This window comes from Macrobrachium rosenbergii, chromosome 11, assembly GCF_040412425.1.
Source record: "Macrobrachium rosenbergii isolate ZJJX-2024 chromosome 11, ASM4041242v1, whole genome shotgun sequence".
Taxonomy (NCBI): Eukaryota; Metazoa; Arthropoda; class Malacostraca; order Decapoda; family Palaemonidae; genus Macrobrachium; species Macrobrachium rosenbergii.
The window spans coordinates 17,050,225-17,067,315 of NC_089751.1; the positions used below are offsets into that span (position 1 = coordinate 17,050,225).

Sequence of the window (17,091 nt, forward strand, 5' to 3'; positions counted from 1 at the left end):
GTCCAAGGTTAGAATTCCAACTGGAGCAAACAAAACGGCCATTTTGGACTACAAAGCTTCAGGTCAAAACAGAACAGGGGCTCCAGTATTCTCCCCTGATGATACTGATAATCCTTGGCAAGACACTTCAATGTGTATTTTCTCTCCTAATGGTAAGTATCTAATTAATGAGAGAAAAACCATGATCGAAGCTGTACATGTGGAGTTTAGAGACAGGGCAGCTTTCTCTAATACAGAATGGCGCTTGATACCACCTTTGCCAGACATGGAGAAACCACAAAAGGAAACAGTTCTCTTATGTGGGAATACAGCATTAAAAGCTATAGGTGATGCCCTTTACCAGTTCAACAGTAGGTGGATCTATACTCCCATTATGAATAAAACCCAACTTGCTCCCAAGTACCCCTAGCCATCTGTCCCTTCACTTTTAAAATAATTAACCATGTGAAGACAAACTTTTAGAATTATGTAGTAACTAGAAAACAGGAGCCAATGGCAGAACTAAAATCATTCACAACAGTCCTCCAAGTTTTGAAAAATTCCACCAAGGAATGGGCAACACTTCAACTCCTTTTTGAAAGGAAAAAGCTCCCCTTGGATGTTGCTACTCAGCAATTTGAGACCCCTGTGAGAAGAATCCCAGATGAGACAGCTTTGTCAGAATTCCGTGCTAGGACTCTTCTCCTTAGTATCTTAACCTCTTCCACCTTGCTAGAAGTTGCCACCAAAAGGCTTCCTGAAGATTCCAGAACACATTTTGCTGTTGTGGTTAAAAGTCTTATGAGAACCGTATGGGAAGCACTTTATGACTTTTTAAACTGGCGCTTAAAAGCGCGAATGGAAACATTGGAAGGCTCCAACAAGTCACTTTCCAATGTGACTGCTTTATTACAGTCTAACCCCTTCTGTAGGGACCTGTTTGAGGATTCTTTTGTAACTCAAGTCAATGAGCAAGCACGCCAACAAAATTGTGCAGTGTATGTTCTTCTGGGAAAAGGAGAATTCAGGAAACAAAAAACCTGAAATTTCCTTTTACCCAATTCAAAAAAGGCTCTCTTTGATCAAAAATCATGTAAGCCTGCAGTCACCTCCAAAACTTTTCCTCATAAAGAGGTAGGTGGCCAGAAGGGACAACCCCCTTCAAAAGAACAGCAACAGCCACATCAGTAAGCACATCCATTTCACAAGGTCCAAAAACCATCTTACAAAGGAAAAGGAAAAGCAATGCCCAGAATGCCTGTCAAGGGAGAAGGTAGAGGAAGAGGGGGATATCAATAGGAATCGTTTGGTCGGGGGTCAGCTTCAAAGACACCACAGGGAATGGAAGTCTTCTCCTTGGGGACACAACATTCTTCTCAAGAGGCTGGGGTGGAAATGGTCTCATCCACCCCCCCCCCACCTTTAAAGGGGTTCTTTCAAGAACCAAACCCCTCTTTGGAAGATTACGTGATGAAGGCCCTGATCAAAGGTGCCATAGAGAAACGTGTATATTCGCCACCAAGCACGTCTCTCCAGTGTTTCCAAAAAGGATTCCTCTGAACAAAGAGTGATCCTCGGCCTGTCAACATTGAACAAGTACATTGTTTGCCAAAAGTTTCGGATGACTACCGTTGCCCAAGTACGTTCCCTGGCCCAAGTACGTTCCCTTTCGGGAATGAGAGGAGTCAATAAATCTTCGGGAAATCTAGGCTGTAAAGGAAGCCCTCGGTTGTTTTCAGTCCTAGTGTGCAACAGATTGGTGGCTATGTTTAGCGATAGCGTAATTGCCGTTTCGTATCTGAGGAACTCAGGGGGGGAACAGGCTCAACAGAACTCAATACTATAGCACAGAGTCCTGAGAGGGTGCAAAGAACGAAAAGTGTCTCCTCTTCCCCAATTTATATCGGGGAGTCTCAACGTACTGGCCGATTCGCTAAGTCGCTCCCGTCAGGTATGGGGTGGCGGGAGAGTGGACTTTGGCTCTGCAAGTAATATGTCAGGTCTTCCGGAAGTGGCCAGCAACTGTGGACTTACTCATGACGTGATTAAACCATCGTCTTCCGGTTTATTTCTCACCAATAGTGGTCCCCATGTCGATAGGCACCGACGTGATGTTACAAATTGGAATCACATGCAGGTGTATGCCTTTCCTCCATCCAGTCTCATTCATCAGGTAATAAGGAAATTGCGGGAGAGTGTCAAGACGTCTAAGACTCTAATAGCTCCCTGCTCTCCCTAACGCGCTTGATTTCCGGAACTCCTAGAGCTCCTTACGGAAGTTCCGGTGTCCCTACCCATGCGAAAGTTCTTCTCAGATGACCACACTCTCACCATTATCATCCAAACCCTTGCATGCTGTTCCTAGTTGCAGGGTGACTGTAGAGAGAGCAGCTAGACAGTCCGGATTCCCTAAAGCGGTGGCTAGACAGCTTTCTTTCAGCTTGAGAGAGTCAACCTGTAAGCCTTACCAGGTTCAGCTGGATAAGGTATAGAAGTTAAGTATTGTTTGAGTTATATAAATAAATTTTGGACACTTTTTATACTCTGTGCAAACATCCATACAGTTTAAGCAAGTGGAAGACTTCAAGGTACCATAGGGTCAAAGTTCCTTTGGACATGTGTTTTTACTCAGTATGCTCCTTGTTAATTACCAGGCTTATTAAGTTTTTGGAGGTCTAAACATGTCTAGAGGAACCTGACATGCTTAGGTAACTGGATAACTTGCAAATCTTGTCTGCCCAAAACTCAGATGCATCCCCCCCTTCGTGGACCTGATCCATCCAGTAGGAGACAGTTCCTTGCGGCGCTTTCAATAATATATCAGGCAATCTTTTCAAGGATACCTGGTGATCTTGGGGAATTAAAGTACCTATAGAAAGACACAAGATTGGGATATCACAGCTCTCGCAGTTGGGTGCAGGGAAGAGGTTTCAAATTAGTTCAAGGATGATCTTACTACTTATGCAATGGAGAGGATTTTGGAAGCTGTAAACAAGATTCCCAGTTCATACAGATGAAGCTTAAAATGGTTTTTGTTTTTGATCACATAACCCAGGAAATAGGCAAGGTAAACAGTATTTGGCTAAAGTAACCTAGATAAGTATGAGTAAACCTATTTTTGCTCTTGTAGCAGAAACCAGGTTCCTGGAAAGGAGGACGAAACAGTACCCTTTACCTCTTGTATTGTTTTTACATGATAGTAATATTACAGGTAGCAGAGCCATATTGGATTGTGTAGACTTAAGTTTTCTGGAGTTCCTACTGCCTCATTACTTAAGTCAGAGGATTGCAAAGAACTCTATCTTGGAGAAGAACCATACTTTAGTTCAGATTTATGCAGTTGTAATTTAAGCTGTATCTGTTCTTACTTGCTTAACCTTAGAGCTTTATTTAAAAGGCATAGGTGTCTGGATTCACTGATTGTGTTAAAACCTACAGTATCTATCATGCTGGTGGCATGTCATTTAAGTACTCTATCTTCCCTACTACTTTAATCATCAGGAATTAATTGTTAACTGTAAGATGACCAGTTGGATGAATGACAATAGCTGAAAGACTACAAGCACTTACCTTCCTAATTGCCAGTTCATTATAGGTAGAACAAGGTTTATTTCTTGCAGTGTTACCCCTAAAATTTGTAATGGTTTTCATGTTCTTTGAATATAAATTCTTTATAATACTCTTTCCATCCCCTCTCATTTGCACACTTTTGCTATAGAGTGGAATTTAGGAATTATATAATCAGTAATTGGGTAGAATTGCACCTACTGGGACTAGAGGTGTAAGTGAAATAAGAGATTCTTGTTGTTGGAACAGTGAAAAAATGTTCAAATGTTTTACTCTTACATTTTTATGGCTATTTCAGATTAAAAATTCTTGCATTGCATGGTTATTTTGTGTCTAAAAATCTGAGGCTTTCTTATTTTGATAATAATAAGTAATGATTTAATTAAATTGTAATGCGTGGAATAAGTTGTAAACTGTTTATTTTTTTAAAATTTTTACAACTTTAATGTGATGTATGTATCAGTAATGTGTGGGATGCAGTTATGAATATGTAATCATGAAGTTGTGTTTACTAAGATGTACTAATTTTCATGCAGGCACTTGGATGTCAGGATGGAACCATTGCTTACTACCAGCTGATATTCTCTACAGTTCATGGTCTTTACAAAGAACGCTATGCATTCAGAGAAAATATGACTGATGTCATTATTCAGCACTTGATAACTGAGCAGAAAGTGCGGATCAAATGCAGAGATCTTGTGAAGAAAATAGCTATATACAAGCACCGTTTAGCAGTAAGTATTGCATCTTGTTGGAGACATTGCCTGCATTTCCTTTAATGCACCAACTGTATTGTTTTTTATTAGTTTTCTTTGCTCTTTACTAATATAAAGATCAAAGGTATATTTTCATTTAGCTTTTTATTAATCTGTTTTGTGTTATACGCACCCATGTCAAATATAAGTTTTTCTTTAATTTTCAGTTAGTTTTATTTGCTCTCTATTCACCCAAGTGTAACATTCAAGTTTTTCTCTGACTTTATTCTTGTAGTTTCCTTTGTTCTCTACTGGATTATTTTTTTAGTTTCCTTTGGTCTCTACTGGGTTATTATTGTAGTTTCCTTGGTTCTCTGCTTACCCAAGTGTGAAATTCAAGTTTTTATGCTGACCCCGTATTTGTTTCATATGTTCTCTGTTCATCCAGGTGTCAAATTTAAGCTTTTCTTTGACTATATTAGTCATTTGCTCTCTACACCGAGGTGTCAGATTAAAGCTTTCTCTTGTTATTTTATTAGTTCCCTTTGTTCTGTACTCACCCATTGTGTCTATTTCAGTATTTCTTCGATGTTTTCATTGGTCTCTACTTACCCCAGTGGCAAATTTTGAGTTTTTCTTTGACTTTGTGTTAGTTTTATTTTTCTGCTCACACAGGTGTCAGACTTTAAATTTTTTAAACGAAAAATACTATATTCCCTGCATCTGGCAGGAGGGCGATAGAATGCGAAATTGAAAAAATCAGTAGTCATTTCGTTTGAACTGTCTATGACTCATCCCTTTCAGGTGAACTGCTGGTTCAAGTGTTCTGTTTTCCATTCAGTTTTTTTGGAGAGTGCTGCTGACGTACTCTTGTTGGTGATTTGGATTGGTTTTTGTGATGGTTATGACCTGTGAATAAAATGTAGAAGCAAGGATTGCTCTTTCAACAACCATGGCAATCATTCTGCTGATTGGCTGGATGACATTATTAATAATTACTGTATTTGAAGTATAAAAAGAGGTGAGAAACTGATAAGAATAGGAAAAGACAGCAAGGAGATTCTTCTAAAGATAGAATAGGAAGTAATGATAGAAGTAAGAGCTTTTCTAGTTTGTACCTAGTAATCCTTCTCTCTCTCAATGTCTTTCTTTACCACTTGAAGCTCCCCATATTGTTCAGGATGTGAGGTTTGGAAAATTGGAATCCAATGTAGCAAGTCTGAGGACAACATTTGAAAAGTTTATGCAGTTTACCACTGCTAAACTTGCTTTATCACCAACCCAAAGAATCATTCATTTTTTGGTTTCTTCCTTGAGGCAGAGGAAGAACCAGTGTCCTTCTGCACTGTTAGCCATACCTTAGCCATGGCCTGCAATGCTCTCCCAGCTGTTGTAGGTACAGGGTAGAGGGATATGTCTGGGAGAGGAAGTTGTGTGCCTGTTGTCTCCTTCCTCTGACCAACCTGGCACAAGTCACACACAGGTTGGCACTCGGTTGTTGAAGGTTGTGAGTGGCAAGATCAAATAGGGTTCAGTTAGGCAAGATGTAGGTGATCTAGTGTGAATAAGTGTGCTTGTTTTAGATCTAACTTTGTGTCTCCCTGGCCTTCCAGGAGGCTGAGGAGTCCTAGCAATCTTTATCAGGGATCCTGTTCCAATTCTCCTGTTACTTGTAACCCTTGTATGATAATATCTCCCTCAAAAGGTGCTTGGTGGCTTCTTGAGGGTGCTCTTCTGCTGCCAGGCACACCATTCTCCTTCTTTTCCCCCAGATGTTCAGGTTCTCCCAGTCTGTTTTCACATAATCTGTCCAATGCGTGAGGCATCACGCTTTAGTTCTTGTCCTTTGGTGTTGTGCTGCCAGTCTTGATCCCTTTGTTTTGCGCCTCAAACTCTTCACAGGCATTTTAGGTTGTGCTGCCAGTCTTGATCCCTTTCTTTTGCGCCTCAAACTCTTCACAGGCATTTTAGGAGTGTTTGGAGCTATGTTCATGATTACACTCTCCTCACAGGCTGATGGCTCCTTCCTGGTCTCTTTGTATACTAGGTCTTTTCAGGCTTCTTTGAGGGGCTTAAGTTCCTACTACAGCATTCTAGTTAGAATTTGAAATTTTTTTACTTGCAACAGGAAGGTTAGATTAGATGTAAGACTTTTTAAAACTAACACCTTTTGTTTGATATAAACTTATCAGTTTGCATTGTATAAGTGTCCTTCCAGCCTCTGTCCAGGTAAGGGTTCTTTCTCATTCCTTTTGTGTGTCTGGAGACCTTCTAATTGCAGTATTAGGCATGCACAAACTGACAGGTTTGTATTAAGAAGTAGATTTTAGCTTTAGAATATATAATTTCGTGATTGAAGCACCTCTGATGACCCAGCACTGAGATGAGAAGGCTGGGAAAGGGACCATGTGGTGCAAGGGAGAACAAGTTAGTGGCAGTGGGGTAGTTTTCCTTTCCCTCAGAGTCCAGGCATGCTGCTAGGACCAGTTTATAGCACCCAGAAGAAGACTGGGTTTCTGCTTATTCTTTTTCCTTTCTATATGCATCCATCCTTGTTCTTTGATTTGATGCATTGCTGATGCTGTGAACTAGACTGTTCCTTAAACTTGATGCCCTCACCTTCTGGCAGACCCCTTTTGGTGCAGATATTTGATCTGTTGAAAGTTGGGTGTTGATGACCTGGTTTTTTGTCCCTGTATCTGCAAGCAGTGGGGAGGGCCAGGCATTAGAACTGATGATGAGAGGTGAATTTGCCCTCACTGACTAGTCTGTGCCTACCTTAAGGTAGGCAGTTACTCCATAGTGAAGGACTGGTCTGCACTGAAATATCTTGTTGTGATGAGCCGCATGGGGCAAGAGGGCTAACCAGTATGTGCTTGTTTCACAGTAAAAATAAAAAGGAAGTGAAATGTACATCAAGAAAAGAGAGCAGCACTGGGTGTTAATGATTGTAATTGAAACTCCCTAAAGCTTGAAGGAAAAAGACCAGCTACTTCTTCAACTATTTGTTTAGTACATTATTAGAATTTTTAAAAACTTTTTCACTGTTGGTTGGAATGTAAATTTTTACTCTTGACATCACATCCCTATGGCACTGACAGAACTTGTGAATTTTAGGTCCAGCTTCCTGAACGGATTATCATTTATGAGCTGTATTCACAAGATGCATCAGACATGCATTACAGGGTGCGAGAGAAGATAAATCAGCGGCTAGACTGCAATTTACTAGTTGTTTGTACAAACAATATAGTTCTTTGTCAGGTATGTAATTTTTTAATCAGTATTTGCTGCACTAATTCGTTAGATACTGAATATTATACGTTGACAAAATTGGTCACTCCCTATGATTGTTACTGGGTAAACAAGTCTTTGTTACTTTTCTTATTAGTTCTAATCCTAACTTTAAGAGTTGGATAGGAGTAGATCTTAAGTCTATGAAAAATTAAAATCATAAAGCTTTAATATTGTTTTTTTATTATAGGAGAAGCGGTTACAGTGTCTTAATTTTAGTGGTGTCAAGGAACGTGAATGGCAGATGGATTCACTTATTCGTTACATCAAAGTAGTTGGTGGCCCACCTAATAGAGAAGGATTGTTGCTTGGCTTGAAAAATGGACAGGTATTTATAATTTTTGAAAGTCAAAAGTTTTGTTTACTATTCAGCTGTATTTTGGCATTGTCCAGTTTTGTAGTATTCACTTCTTTCTCATCTCACTTCATGTTTCATTAGGAAATACCAGCAGTGTTTTGCATGACCTGTCATAATGGTTTGCTAATCAATAAATAAATGGAAGGAGTTGTTGTATGTTCAGATATGAACTAGTGTACCACCGTTTTGAATAGCTTGCTCTATGAGGAAATTTTTCAGTTAGGAGTGTAATGCTTTGTTTCAATTATTGCATTAGAAATACATCATTAATTGTATATTTATTTATATATTTAGCTGTTAGGCTTAGAATTATCATGGCTTGGGTAATTACTTTATGTATGGAACTGTTTTTATTTTTATACAGTACCTCCATTTAATATAAATTGTACTATATTATGGTGTTGATCTCTGGCCATGCATTCATCTGTTCATCTGTCTGTCTGCTTCATCTTGTCACTGTTGCAATTAGAGAAGATATGATAGTTCCAAATGGATGGATATGCTATGCAGTTATGCAAAAGGGTTTTCAAAAGCAGCTTATCCTCTTAACCAATGGATGGCTGTGCCATGTAATACGCTTAAGTATGGCACTTTGTTTTTCTTTTAGATATTGGTTTATTACAGGTAGTATACAGTAAACCCCCCGTATTCGCGTTCTCATGGTTTGCGGACTCACGCATTCGCGGGTTTCTCTGTGGAACATATCTAGCCATCATTTGCGGAAAATTCGCCCATTCGCGGTATTTTTCACTGAGAAATAGTCACTAATTACTGTATTTTCATATATTTTTCATGAATAAATGCACTTTTTGTGATAAAACTATTAAAGCACTCAGGTATAAGCATTTTTACAGGGTTTTTCTTGGTTTAAGCTATCAAAATGGGCAGTTCTAAGTGTTTTTAGATGGGTTTTAAGCATTCGCGGATTTGACCTATTCACGGGGGGGTGTGGGACGCATCCCCCACGAATACGGGGGGTTCACTGTACTTTGTTTTTCTTTTAAATATTGGTTTATTACAGGTAGTATACATTAAATAAATTTTATTAATCTTACAGTTAATTTGAAAATAACATTATCATATTTCTTAGCAAAATTTAACATATTCTCAGTACTTTGCTTTATGATAATAGAATTCTTCTGAAGTATTTTGAATTCATTATTTTTTAATATTATATACATGGTTAATACAATGGTTTGCTTTATATTGAATAATTTCAGGTTTTGAAGATTTTTTTGGACAATGCATTTCCTGTTCCTTTGTTGAAAATTCCGGCAGCCATACGTTGTCTTGATCTCAGTGCTTCAAGGAAAAAGTTAGCTGTAGTAGATGAACATAGTACGCTGCTGGTTTATGATGTCAATACATCAGAGTTATTATTTGAGGTAAGACTGAAATGTACCCAAACAAGAGATAATCTAGTCATGTGTCCTTAAAGCATGTAAAACTAATTTTTGAAAGGAATCTTACCTCTTTTATTACGATAGCTGTATTCCCGCATGAGGTGGGAGAACGACAGTGTGAAAAGTAAAAAATTTATAATTTAGTCTGAAATGATTATTCACCTATCCTTTTTGGGTGGTTTGAGTATCTATAGTTTTCCATTCAGTTTTGTCTGTTGTTGATGATTAGATTGTTTTCTGAATTTGGTTTGATTTTTCTTGTTTTTTTTTTGTCATAATATAGGATGTCATCCAAAGAGGAGAAAGAAATGTTGTTTTGAGAGTGTAAGGTAAGAGGGTGCAATATCCAGCTTTACTCTTCTGTTTATGACGCTCACAATGAATGTGTTAAATATAGGAACAAGGATTGCTCTTTTAATGATTGCTGTGGTCAGTATATTGGTTGGTCAGATGGAATGATGAATGTTTATTCAAAATATTAGAAGCAGATAAGAATAGGAAAAGACAGAAAAAAAGATTTTTCTAACTCTTGGTCAGGAAGTGAGACTAAAGGAGTAAGAGGTACTCATCTTTTCACAAGCAGCTCTTCCCATTCTCCCTGTTTTCCAAGTAATGCTTCTCCTTCACAACTTTTTTCTCCTCTCAAAGTGCCCCATATTGTTCAGGATATGAAGTTTGGCAAATTAGAAGCTGATGTAGCTTGTCTTTGGGCTACGTTTGAAAAGTGTATGGAGGTAACCTCCTTGACACTTGCTACTTTACTGGCTCAATTTAGTCACCCTTTTTTGGGTTTCCCCCTTGTGGCAGAGGAAGTGCCAGTGCCCTCCCTGCATGTTAGCCACACCTTTGCCATGCCCTGTGAACTCCTACTGTTGGAGGTACTGGGAAGTGGGATATGCCCAGGAGTAGAAGTGGTTTGTGCCCGTTGTCTTCTTCCTCTGGCCAACCTGGCATGTGTCACATACAGGTTGGCAAGGTCAAGCAAAGTTTGTGTTGGCAGGAGATAGATACGCTAGGTAAGGATAAGTGCACTCACTTGACATCTGATAATGTATCATCTAGGCCTTGCTGGAGGCCATGTACTCCTAGCAATCCCTATCCGGGATCTTCCTGTAGTCTTCCCTTGCAAGACGATTTAGTATTTTCTTGGAGGTGTTCTCCTTACGATAGGCATTTGCCTGACATCAGACGCTGGCTTGATAGCATGCGCTTGCCTTGCCTGGCAGCAGGCGCTCGCCTTACATAGGAAGCTCGCTTGCCAGTAACCTATGATCTGCCATTGGATACTCGCATGACAACAGGTGCTCGTCTGACGCCGAATGCTTCCCAAGCACTAGGCTTTTGCCTGGCACTAGATGCTCCAGTTCCTCTTCTTGGTCTCCGAAGTGGTCTGATGTGAGGGAGTTTTGTGCAAGTACACGCGGTTGGGTGTGTGAAGGCATTTGTTCTCCACATTCTCCTTCCTTTCTCAGGTGTTCTCATCAACTTTTGATGCTTTTTAAGTCAACACTAGTGTCCCGCACAGATCAGAGAAGTAGGAACTTCTATTGTTTGCCTCATTCCATTTCATGGCTGCCATTGGTGACGTGTAAGGTGCAGACACCTCGCAGTTCCCATTCTCATCAGGCGTCAAGCTTCCAGTCTCGATCCCCTTCTTTGTCGAATCAGGCTACTCCTGAGCATTCTAGGCATTTTCTTCAACTGTGTTCAACATTGCTGTTGCCTCGGACTGCTTCCCAGCTAAGGCAGGATTCGAGGTATTCTCGAGCCTTTTTCAGGCGCTCTTGGTCACCTTTGCAGCACCAAGGTTCAGTGTTTCTCCTGTTAGACCAGCAGAGCCCTCATCTTTGATTGCTACTGTCTCAGTAGCAGAGCAGACTGGGTTGTCTTCCCCTCAACCAAGTTCTTTGATGGCAGTTCCTGTGGCTATTTTGGTTTTGCCTCCTGCTACCACGGTGTTAGTGCAGGATGGTGTGAATAGTGAGGAGGCTTTTGTTTCCTGTGCGGATGATTCTTTGGCACCAGGCACCATGCACAAAGCGGAGCCAACCATCCCTCTGGTATGGAACAGGTTTTTGCTTAAGTCCCTTTTAGAGGAGTTGAAACTCTTCTCATCTCAGAGGAGTTCTGAAACTCCTGCTCCCATCCCTCTGATGAACCTGAGGCTCATGAAATTGACTCTGATGCTGATGAAGAGCTGGGGTTCTGATTCAGAGACTGATTAAGGTCTGTGCTAGCAAATTTCCCGACTTCTTTGAGGAACCAGTAGTCCCCCTGCTCAGGGAGCAGGGGGGTTCTGATGCTGCCACTCCTGCTTCCCCAGGATTTCCCTCTGATGAACCTGAGGCTCATGAAATTGACTCTGATGCTGATGAAGAGCTGCTACAGTAGTATCATTAGCTATTCAGAGACTGATTAAGGTCTGTGCTAGCAAATTTCCTGACTTCTTTGAGGAACCAGTAGTCCAGGATTCGAGGTCCCTTAGGACCGCTAGGCTGGAACCTAAGGCAGATTCCCTTCTGTCTTCAAAACTGGCTAAGTTTGCACTGAACAGATCTGACACAGTGGCCAAGTTGCTCCATCAGAAAGTTTCCTCTAAAAGTTCTTACTCTTTTCTTCCCCTCTTTATGAGAAAGAGGAGAGCAATGTCTTATGTTACTAGACAGTTGCCGGATTTGACGCCATCTTCCATTAGAGACTCCAGTTTTTCTTGCTGCTGGACTCAAAAAAAAGAGAGTGGTTTCCTCTGGTAAGATTGTATAAACTCTTTTGGAGTTTGAGTTTTTGCTCGCTTGGCTTTCCACATTACAGAGATAATGTTTTTATCAGAAAAGGCTATAGCAGCCAAAGATGAAATAGCAAGAGAGAGTGCTTCTGCTCTTCCTCAAGAGAAATGACTTTTGGGAAAGAGTTTGGTGGATAATTTGGGCTGCTTAGATAGAGCAGTTTCAGACTCCAATGGGAGTCTTACTAGTGCAGTTGTCAGGAGTAGGGAACAATTGTGTTCCTTTTTGGCTCCCTCTGTCTCTTCGACTCAGAAGGCTGATGTTAATGCTCATCACCCCTTACATTCTTTACTGGATGCCCCAGTACTAGGTACGATAGTGCAGGAGGTTGAGAAAATAGAAACCAGATCTTTGTTGCATCGCTCTTAAAACATTTAGGCATACACAACCACAGCAATAGCCGCTTCCACAGTCAACGCAAAGTTTTAAGGCTCCCCAGGCAAACGGGTAAGCCAGCCCTTTTGGGCTTTCAGGAAAGACAATAAGCATCCTAGAAAAAATCCAGTTCCTGTTAAGAAATGATGCATCAAGCCTTCAGTCCCCAGTAGGAGGGAGGTTGAGTCTCTTTTATTTGGTTTGGCAGGATCTGGAGACGGATCCTTGGGTGTTGGAGGCACTGAAGGAGGAATACAACATTCCCTTTCTTTCCCAGCCTTCTCTAGCCAGTTCTCCTATGGAGTTTCCCTCTTATCTCCACATTGATGAGAAATTTCAGATCCTGTGGAAGGAAGTAGACTCTCTTTGGCTAAAAGGAGCTGTGGAAATAGTCATGGACTCATTGCTGGGGTTCCACAATCATACAATCACCTGTTTCTGGTACCAAAAGCTTCGGGAGGAGCTGGAGACTGGTAATGGATGTCTCCGAGTTGAACTGTTTCATTTACCTGACTCTGTTCACCATGGAGTCTGCCAGTTCAGTTTTAGTAGCAATTCAGCAAGGAGATTGGATGGTATCAGTGGACATGATGGATGCATACTTCTGTGTACCAATTCATCCAAATTCAAGGAAATATCCGAGGTTTGTTTTTCAGGGCAAGGTGTACCAGTTTCAGGTGATGTGTTTCTGTTTGAGCTCAGCTCCTCAAGTTTTTACAAGAGTCCTATCACAGTTGGGCAAGTGAGCTCACCTGTTAGGCATTTGGATGCTTCTCCACCTGGGTGATTGGCTGATTCTAGCATCCAGTTTAGAGAGGAGCCTGAGGGCAAGAGGTACTCTTTTAAAGTTGACAACTATGCTGGGAATATTGGTAAATGTTTCAAAATCCAATCTATTACCAACTCAGAACCTTTGTTAGGAGGAACACATAGACAACTTTCTTTCAATTCTAGAAGAATTTCTGTCCTTCACAACTTTGCCAGTCAAGAAATGGTTGTCCCTGTTAGGCCATATGGCAGCACTAGAGAAGCTGGTTCTGGTTGCCAGGCTGAGAATGAGGCCAATTCAATTCTTTCTCAAGAGGTACTGAAACTTGGAAATTCAACCAGACTCTGTTCATATTCAAGTCTCATGGGAATTAGAGGACCCTCTGAGATGGTACAATCATCGACCTCGGCTTTTGCAGGGAGGGTCACTCCAGTTGAAGAGCCCAGACCTCACATTATATTCCCACACATTGTCAGAAGGTTGGGGGAGCAGTTGCAGCAGACAGGGATTTTGGTCTGCAAAGGAATGAGAATTCCATATCAATCAGTTAGGGATGTTGTCAGTGTGGAAGGCCCTTCTAACATTGGAGGATCTAGCAGTGGGCAAAAAGATTAGCACTCTCTTCAGACAAATCAACAGTGCTGGCATATCTGAGTAATCAAGGAGGCACAAAGTCAAAAGCTTGGTTCCTCCTTTCAAGTTGCATTCTCACTTGGTCAGAGGAAAGGGAGATCCTTTTGTTACCCGAGTTTGTGCTGGGAAAAATGAATGTTGTGGCAGACCAACTGAGCAGGAAGGACCAGATTCTGTCTTCTGAATGGACCTTGCATGCACAAGTCTGCGAGGACCTTTGGAAGCTATGGGGCACTCCTCTAATGGTCGTGTTTGCCACCAGGTTTAACAGTTGCCTACCAGTGTACTGCTCTTCAGTTCAGGGTCCTCAGGCTTGGGGAGTCGATGCAATGCTTTTAGACTGGTCTTATCTCAACATCTATGCTTTTCCTCCCTTTGCTATGATACAAAGAGTACTAACAAAATTCTGTATGGCTGTGAATTCACAAATGACTTTAGTGACCCATTGGTGGCCACACACAGAATGGTTCCCAGACCTCAGACCTCGTGGCCCTGTAAGTAGATTGCCCAAGGTTTCAAACAGCCAGTATGCATGAGGTGTCACCAAAACCTCATGCTTTAGCTGACCATTTGGAGACTCGACTGACTTACGAGCAAGGGGTTTTTCAAGGGAATCCAGAAGGTCTATCCTCAATTCCTGAAGGGAGTTGACTAATGCACTGTATCAAAGACAGTGGGTAGTATATAGGGCTAGGTGCTCTGCTAGAAGGCTCTCCTGCAGCGTCCGGACAATTTGGTACTGGACAATTCGATACCGGACAATTTGGTATCAAACAATTTGGTGCCAGACAATTTGGTACTAGGACAATTTGGTACCGGACAATTTAGTACCAGACAATTCAGTAATGGAAGGTTTTTAACAGACTACTCATTGGAATAGAGAATATAGAATTTGGGCCAAAGGCCAAGTACTGAGACCTGTCATGTCATTCATTGCTGAAAGGGAAATTGATAGCAAGAAGGTTTTAAATGTGTAACGGGGGAAAACCTTGCAGTTGCACTAGAAAACAATTTTTAGAGGGTGGAAAGTCAGATGGAAGAAAAAGAATATGAGCGGAGGTACAGGAAAAGAAACGAGAGGTTGCAGCTATGGGCCAAAGGGACGCTGCAAAGACCCTTAAGTAATGAGATATGAAACAATTATTCTAAGTCAAGTGGTGGTGGTCTATTCATTTGTATATTTTTGGCTTATTTTAAAATATAGCATTGTTATTTTGGTCAATTTTTATTTTTACTGAATTTTAGTATCAGTTACAGGCCAATGAGGTATGGAATAGCCACTTGCAAGTTTGTAAATTTGGAAAAGTGAAGAAATCAGTCGACAATGAAAACTACGTTTACCATAAACAAAGAAAATGCTTGTGGTTCAAAAATATACTGGCGTTGTGAAAATCGCTCATGCAAAGCTCGACTTTTTACAGATGAACATTTTGCAATACTGCAAGTTTTAAGATATTTTGATTTTAATATTGTGTTCAATAATAAATGCAAAAATTGTTTTTGTCAACGTATTTTATTTTATTAAGAATTTTAATAGCAGTTTAAATTTTCTAAGTATTATAAATTCTCTTCTTGTTTACCCTGACAATTAAACAATATATATACACATTGTGTGCTTGTGTTTATCTTTTTTAGTAATATTAGTGGTACCAAATTGTTTGGTACCAAACTCTCCTAGTACCGAATTGTCTGGTACCGAATTGCCCTAGCGCCTTTCCTGCACCCATACCTCTGTGAATAACATCATTAAATTCTTACTTTAATTATCCTATAACAGACATTTTTCAGTTCCCGCCATTAAAGGTTATTGATCCATGTTAACTTCTGTATTAGGCATACTGGCCTAGATATTTTGTCTAACATGGATATTGAGGAGGCCATATACTCCTTCCAAATTGGGATTCCTGTCTCCAAATAACCCCTTGGGCTGGAATTTGGGTGTGGTGCTCAAATATTTAAACATGCCCCCATTTGAGCCCTTGAGCACAGCCTCCTGTAAGAATTTGACAGTGAGGACACTGTTTTTGTTAACTTTTGCCTCAACAAAAAGAGTCAGTGAGCTTTAGGCTTTCTCATGCCATGTAGGCTTTACTACCCAAGCAGCAGTCCTTTCTTTTCTACCCCTTTTGAGGGCCAAGAATGACTTCAAGTCATGTCCTCTGCTTGGCTCTTTTGTGATCCCCAGTCTGTTCTCTTTGATGCCAGATGGGGAAGAAACGTCCCTATGTCCAGTCAGAGTTCTCTCTATATATATGTTTGCAAAGGACTAGGGAAATCAGACAAAATGTCAGCAACCTTTTTTGCAACCTGACTTACCCTTGTCAAAGAACATCATGTCTTGTCTGTTCAAAGCTCTGGTCAGAGAGGCACATGCAAATCTAGACCCTTCTTTCTTACCCCTGCTTGAAGTAAGATTTCACAATGTGCAAACGGTAGCGACCACTTTCAATTTCTTAAGAATCTTTCTCTGGAGAAAGTTGTCAGTGCGGCGCAGTGGAGGTGTTACTCTATATTTGCCTCACACTACCTGCAAGATGTGGAAATTCAAAATGAATCTTGCAGAGCTCTTTTGCCCCTCTTTACGGCAGGGGAGCTCATATCCTGAACAATTAGGGTAGTTGTACTCTAACCTTTCCTATTTAGTGAGGAAATTGTTGAGTTTTGGGGAGTATGAAGGTACCTATGTTGTACTAGGTAAGGGTCTTCGTTCTTTTACCATCGTTGCTCTGCTGGCCTAGGCACAAGGCCTTGTGTCCGACTTGCATTGGAGTGAGAGTGGTATCTCTATCAAGGAACTTCCAACATTGTTCAGAGGTCTGTTACCTAATAAATTAGTCCTCGCTTGGCAGCAGTAACAGCAAATGGATGTTAATCATTAGGTAAGCAGCATCTTATTCCTGGTGGAATTGTATGGTTTTCTTGAGTGTTATTTTTGTCCTCGCTCCTTTCCCACCTCTTTGGTTCAGTTCGGGAATCAGCTATCATAATAGATAGGTAAGATTCATTTCAAAAATAGAGATTTTTATATTAAAATTTATTTTGGAAATATTTATCTCTGTATTATGTATCACCCCCCACCTCCCCACTCATGTTGACAGAAGAAAAAACTGAATGGAAAACTATAGACACTCAAACCACCGGAAAGGGATGGGTGGATAGATGGTTCAAACTAAATGATCCTATAAATTTTTTACTTTTCACATTCTATCGTTCTCCTGCCTGACGCGTGAATACA

At 40.7% G+C, this 17,091-nt stretch overlaps 1 protein-coding gene across 3 annotated transcripts in view; it reads left to right on the forward strand.

Annotated features, from left to right (window-relative positions):
- The window catches only part of Oseg1 (intraflagellar transport protein Oseg1), a 117,041-nt gene that overhangs the window by 32,563 nt on the left and 67,387 nt on the right, over nucleotides 1-17,091 (forward strand). For all 3 annotated transcript variants that reach the window (XM_067111290.1, XM_067111289.1, XM_067111288.1), the window contains exons 9-12: nucleotides 4,083-4,280; nucleotides 7,359-7,502; nucleotides 7,723-7,860; nucleotides 9,111-9,275. In XM_067111290.1, the coding sequence (XP_066967391.1) occupies nucleotides 4,083-4,280; nucleotides 7,359-7,502; nucleotides 7,723-7,860; nucleotides 9,111-9,275 (645 nt within the window). The remainder of the gene's footprint in view (nucleotides 1-4,082; nucleotides 4,281-7,358; nucleotides 7,503-7,722; nucleotides 7,861-9,110; nucleotides 9,276-17,091) is intronic.